This window comes from Coenobita brevimanus, chromosome 105 (genome assembly GCF_032717465.1).
Source record: "Coenobita brevimanus isolate Jiangsu-jjx chromosome 105, ASM3271746v2, whole genome shotgun sequence".
NCBI classification, from domain to species: domain Eukaryota; kingdom Metazoa; phylum Arthropoda; class Malacostraca; order Decapoda; family Coenobitidae; genus Coenobita; species Coenobita brevimanus.
The window spans coordinates 19,802,170-19,808,845 of NC_137058.1; the positions used below are offsets into that span (position 1 = coordinate 19,802,170).

General features: G+C 42.5%; 1 protein-coding gene across 1 annotated transcript; it reads left to right on the top strand.

The window, feature by feature from the left end:
- The first annotated feature begins 4,635 nt into the window (after positions 1-4,635).
- Positions 4,636-6,061, top strand: LOC145416249 (uncharacterized). The gene is made up of 3 exons (XM_080285252.1): positions 4,636-4,798; positions 5,251-5,596; positions 5,992-6,061. The coding sequence occupies exons 1-3, from the start codon at positions 4,636-4,638 to the stop codon at positions 6,059-6,061; spliced, it is 579 nt and encodes a 192-aa protein (XP_080141378.1).
- Positions 6,062-6,676: the final 615 nt, after the last annotated feature.

Here is a 6,676-nt window from a genome sequence, read left to right on the forward strand (position 1 = left end):
GGTAAAGCAAAGTAGCTATTGCAATACACCATGTTTGGGGAATCTTCTTTTTCTTGATGCATCGAATAAATAAGTGGGCCAGCATGTCTTGTACTTCTGCTCGGGCATCCAACAGCAAATATGCTTCTGTTCTACCTTCTCCTCGGACCTTTCCTCTTTTCATACATTTATGAAAAATGTTTACTTCGTCTGGTGTTACCCCTGGTGTTTCAGATGTGTCAGCTGAGATGATAGCCATCAGTACTGTTGTCTTTGATGCATACAGTTCTTTGTAAAATTCCTGAACACTCTTCACCATCATCTCCCTGTATTTAATGACGACCATTTTTGTCATCCAGTTATAGAATTTGTTGCTTTCCTAGTGCCTTTTTGCTTCGGACCTGTTTCAGGCTTATATCTTTTTTAATGGTTTCTTTGATATGATATATGTTTCATTTCCGTTTTTCTTCTCTGTCTTTTGTTGATAAACTTAATTCTTTTTCTATTTCATCTTTCTTTCGTTTATACTTTCATCTCCTTTCTTCTTTTCATGAGCTTTAGAGCCAGTTTTGAATACGTTACTTATTGGCTTTGTTATCCATCCCCGCCCAGGAGGGGCTCGGGAACGGTATTGTTTTCACTCGGTTTGTTTGTCTGTCTGGCCGTTCACAGTTTTATGGGAAAATTACAGGAACGATTTTAACTTCAACTAGAGGGATGATGGAAAATGGCCTTCTGATCACATGATTAATTTTGCGCCAAATTAGGCCAAGCTCCCCCGCTCCCCCCCCCCCCAAAAAAAAAAAAAGTTTCCTCGCCCTAACTCCTTTCAGATTTGTCATATCGACATGAAACCAAAACCTAAAGGTGCATCCTTCAAACTTCATCCTATACCATGCCGCATTACATCAGGGTGGTCACCCAGCTGGCGGTGGAGGGGTCGGGCCTAAAATTTCAACTGGGCAAAAAAATCGTCAAAATTTCACTCGATTTAGTCCAGATATGATATGTAACATCTTTCACTGGATATCCTGTTGTGTTTATACTGTACGTCACAATTAATGATCGCCGGGGATGGATTTGCTGTGCCTTGTCACCGCTCCTTGTTTGAATTATTTTTTCCTACTACTTCCACTGATTCCCTTAACCCTTTTTTTAGTGTATAATTCAACTTATCAGTGTTAATGTCAGCATAACTTGGATCCTGAAATCTGTTCTATATTTCTAGGTGAAGGGCGGCTTTGTTTTTGTTCACCATTATTGGGCATTTCTTTTTATTTTTTTTAGTCAGTTTCTCTTGTGAGACTGCGCATGACTCTGCAACCCACCATTCTATGGTCACTTCCAATACTTATTTTGTTGATAACTGTGACATTAACGATCGTGTTGTTCTTATAACTATAATGTATTCCATTTAATTTTTTGTTTCTACATTTAAACTTCTCAAGGTCCATTTTCTCCTTCTTCCTTTGTGATTGAATGTATTCATTACTCTCATGTTAAACATTTCACCAGAATTCACCACCATTTCACTTTTGACATTCCTCTCTTCTACTCCGAATTTTCCTTTACGTGCTCTCCATTTTTTTTCGATTTTCCAAGTCTTGCATTAAAGTCTCCCATGAATATAGTATATCTGGTCGTTTCTTCTTCCACAGTCTGGGAGATTTCGTCATAGAAACTTTCTATTTCTTCATTTGAACGATGAGAAGGTGTGTGTTTGCTTGTATTACTTTTGGGATGTATCTTTTGCACAGTTTAATTACAGTCCATTCAATTTTGTCAGACACACTGCTGAATTAACAATATTATTTGTAAGATTTCTTTTAATTAGAAATTCTACACCAGTAACACTTTCATTGTGCTTTCGTCTGTATAGTAAAATAGGTGGCTGCTGTCTTGGAGCTGAATTAAGTTTCCTTTTTTTCTGTGGATCACATTCAGATCAATAATATCCCAACTAATGTTTCCTAGTGCAGTCATTAAGGTATAAAGTTTGTAATATTCTGTGAGGAATCTCGTACTGTACTTGTAGATTTTCGTGGATTTCAGTTTGATCTATATCCAGTCTCTGATATGCCAAGACACTACTTTTTTAGTTCGGTGACACACTGCCTGCAAACACAGTTAGCAGTGCAGTTGGACCTTTAATAGACGATGATCAACAGGAACATCCATGAAATCATGAACATTTGATTTTTTTTTTTTTTTTTTTTTTGGGGGGGGGAGATTGTGGCAAATTATCTCACCTCCTGCTGCCTAATTTCTGGCGAGATGTAATATTTGTGCTACCTTAATCATTATATTGGTGGAGCCCTATATATCTACGAGTATACTGGGACTCATGGTCTGCACCATGTAAGACGGTACCTCATATATATCTACCAGAATTTCTGCTGTCCATTCACTCATCATTCAAGCCCCCGGAATCCTGGCTCTATCAGATACGCCAAAAACATTCAACACGTTTTGTAGCTTCACATAAACGTATCTGATAGAATCAATCCGGACGCTGCCACGTTAAACAGGGGTGCAAAATCCCTGATCATGCTCTTCTCCTCACAACATTCATCCAACCAGCTCGATTTCTTGTCAGTTCCCTAGCCTCACCGACTTCCAAACCTTTCTTCCTCACACACTCATCCACCATATCTATCCACCTTCTCCTTGGCCTACCTCGCCTCCTCCCAGCTTCAAATTCGCTCAGATATACCTTTTTCACCACTCTATTGTTGTCCATTCTCTCCACATGACCATACCATCTTTGTACACTCTCTTCGATTCTGGTGTCCACCGACTTCCTCACTCCACATCTTTCTCGAATCACATTATTTCATAACCTATCCACCCTCTGTACTGCACATATATTCCTCAGCAGTCCTATCTCCATTGCATTTACTCTTGACTATTCGTTTTCATGCCACACCATAGTCTCACATCCATAGGTTAAAGTTGGCACTAACACTCCTTCATGTAAGCCTTGTGCAGCTGCAACACTCAAGCCTCTGTTTCTTATCAGGGCCTTCATTGCACCATCTACTTTTCTTCCCTAAGCCACTCTACTTTCAACTTCTTTTGCACATTTTCCCTTCTTTTCTATCACTGTACCAAGGTATTTGAACTCTCTCACTAATTCCATTATCTCTCCATTCACTGTAACATTGCACTGGGAGTCACCTTCTCTCTCAATAACCATCACTTTACTCTTTTCTACATTTACTTTCAAGGCATGATGGTTCCAGACATCAGCAAAACTCAGCACTAGCCTACTAAAGTCTTGTCCAGTATTTGCAGGCAGTACTGCATCATCAGCATACAACAAATTTGAGATATTCCATCCATCACCATTCATTACCAACGCCATCCCCCTCTCCAATACTCGTGTTTTTATTCCTCTCATCACCCCATCCAAATACATATATATTGAATAACATGGGGACATCCCAGAAATGAGCCACGTTGTTTGTTTGTTTGTTTTTGTGCTTTAATCACTCCCAAACCAAAGGCCAGAGACCACCAGACCCATACATATTCTAAATCAGGGTGACCCAAGGATGGTTTTAGGAGGGGGTCAAAATTCAGGTACAGGTCATTTGAGGTCGTCGGTAGAGTGTTCACCTTTTTAGGCCGGGAAACGCCGGGTACCCCTGCAGCCCAATTTTTGTCGTGGAGAATCACATGACCTCCAGTTCGGACATAGGCTATTTGAGATTGACCTCTGAGGTCATTCGAGGTCACTGATCAGAGGTCATTTGAGATCACCGGTAATACAAGCTCGAACGTTTGAACCCAGCAGCCCAATTTTTGGCATGTAGACTCACATGACCTCCAGTTCGGGCATAAGCTATGTGAGGTTCACCTATGTAATTTGAGGCCACTGGTAACAGCAAACTGGTGTGTACAATACTGCGCGTTAGTCTGTGAAAGCTAAAATAGAAAGTTCCTGGACCTCTTATAATCCCTCTTCAAAAGCATAAGAGGTACAGCCTTCTCCACTGCCGCGTTCATCACTCAGCGTTGTCAATGTCTGTATCACACAAGGTGTGAACCACCAACACAGTTTCGACTCTCTTATCCGAAACAGGGATGGGTGCTGGGGGATCTGGGGTGTAGGATGGGGGATGGGAGGGGTTCTGTGGTGTAGGGAGGCAGAGTAGGGGGGGGGGGATTGTAGAGAGGGGAGGGAAGTGAAAGCAAGAATAAACTAACATATAAACCCACGGTATAAATACTACTGCAAAACCAACATGAAATATTTTACCATAACATTGTGGTGGAAAGGGAAATCCATTGTTGTTTTGTAATATGTTATCAATACTATGCACTCTTACGGCAACAGTCACGTTACCTAGTTACCTACTGGGTAGATAACTCTTCTCTTTTATTGTTGACATCATAATTAAGATGAAACAGTGGCCTTGGAAGCCTAGAGCATTAGCGCACTACACAACATGTGTAGGCAGGCAGCCGTCACAGCAACGAGAGAACAATCAAGTAACTTATTAACAACTCCAATTAACTACCAGTGCTCCTGTTAGGTCCTACTTATTTTCATTGGCATCTGGACGAATCGACGGTTGCCACGTGACTTATAGACAGCCCAAGTTAACATGGGGATCTCCAGATCATATACGGTCATTCTGACCTTCCACCATCATGAACCAGCACGACACCCGAGTATCCCAGCGTGGCGGCATCATCGCCCTGCATGAGGAGGGCCTCAGCTCACGGGCTATTGCTCAGCGAATGGGGATTTCTCAGCGCACAGTGCTCAAGTGGGTTCATCGCTGGCAGGAGACTGGACGCTTGACTGATTTGGGTATGTAGATGGCATATGATATATATAGACATATATAGATATATCTACATTTCTCTCTCTCTCTCTCTCTCTCTCTCTCTCTCTCTCTCTCTCTCTCTCTCTCTCCTCTCTCTCGTTTGTTTGTTTGTTTGTTTGTGGTGGTGCTGGCGGTGGCAGTGTCTGTGGTGGTGGTGGTGGTGGTGGCAGTGTCTGTGGTGGTGGTGGTGGTGGTGGTGGTGGTGGTAGTGGCAGTGTGTAAGGAAATCGACTTTAAGCCATATACGAAGTCTAGCACCATGGTATCATAGGGAATAATGCCGATTTTGGAAATTAGGTCAGTGATAGGTTTTTCATCAAACACTACTGAGACTAAAAAAAATTCTTATCACTAAGCTATCTTACCCTAACCTGAAAATTACCTACGGTGGCAGTTACATGGCTAAAACATTATTATCTATTTTTTTTATGAATAGATAGGAGACCTCGGCCCCGAGTGACTACTGTGGTTGAGGACGAAGAACTCCTGCAGGCAGCAGAAAGCATGCCCTTCAAACCAGCCACGGAAGTCAGAGAGGCTGTAGGTCTGCAGGTGTCCATGACGACAGTGCGGCGGCGATTACACACAGCAGGGATTCACCACCGGGCACCTGCGAAGAAAGAGCGCCTCACCGATGCCCATCGTGCTGCCAGACTTGCCTTCGCTCAGGAATATGCGGCCAAGGATATGGAGTTTTGGGAACGGACGGTGTTCACCGACGAGAAGACCTTCAGCTCCTGCTGCCATGGTCGCATTCATTTATGGAGAAGAAATAACACAAGGTAAGAGGCCTACCCCATCGTTTTACTGTAATCTGGATACCGACTTTATTAAAGGTTCTATTCCTATTGTAATACTACTGTTTTTCGTTATCATGAAGCATGATTTTGTGAGCGTAAATTATGCACAGCACAAAAAAAGGCTCTTATATCCGATCCCACCTGCTCCACTTGGTTACAAGCAACTATAACAAAAGGGGGAAATGACTTCATAAAAATTCATTACACATTTGTCTCATATAACCTCTCTCGTTTCATTTTATCTCCAGTCTCTGATCCCTCGTCACTTAGTCTCTAGTATTGTTCATATTCGTCATGTATAGGCTACAGAATCGAAGGTTTTGCATGTGTTCTTATTTATGTTGTTTTCTTACGATGCTGCAGTATTGGGTTTGCAGATATGATCGCAGGAACATCTACGAGGAGGCACGTAGTGGCAGGGTGAGCGTTATGTCTGGGGCTGCATGACGCTCCATGGTGTGGGTGACATCCTTCAAATCAACGGTCGCTTCACTGCCGACAATTATGTCGACATTTTACAGAACTTTTTCCTCCCCTCACTAGAGAATAATGAGTTCCCATTCCCACCTGGCCCCATTAATTTTGTCCACGATCGTTGTCCAGTTCATATGGCCAGGGTAGTTCAGCAGTGGTTAGGCCATCAAAATAATTTGGAGGTGCTACCCTGGCCTAGTAAGGGTTGCGACATGAACCCCATAGAGAATCTATGGGGTTCAGTAGTCAATACATGGGAGCCAGAGTGGGAGAGGACACCAGAGCAGCTTATGGACCACACCAGAGCACAGTGGGAGCTGTTCAGGGGCAACCCGGACCTGGTGAGAGGGTATGGTGCAGCCATGCCAGACCGGCTGCAAGATGTTATCGAGAAGGAGGGTGGCTGGACGCGCTACTAGTTTCGAAAATACTGCTCTCAGTAAGGAAATCATATTAATATTTTGAGCTCGTAACTGTGAACACATTGACTTTAGTTTACATTATATTTTGAAACTGACGCTTGTAAGAACATAATTATATTCCATGAGTTGTTTGAAAGTCAATGAGTACAGAGAAATTATATTTAAT

Bases quoted from the DNA above. Each gene is read 5' to 3' on its own strand.
- LOC145416249 (XM_080285252.1), top strand. From the start codon at position 4,636: ATGAACCAGCACGACACCCGAGTATCCCAGCGTGGCGGCATCATCGCC. The intron at 4,799-5,250 runs GTATGTAGATGG...TTTTATGAATAG, and splicing joins TGGACGCTTGACTGATTTGG to ATAGGAGACCTCGGCCCCGA. The intron at 5,597-5,991 runs GTAAGAGGCCTA...TTGGGTTTGCAG, and splicing joins TGGAGAAGAAATAACACAAG to ATATGATCGCAGGAACATCT.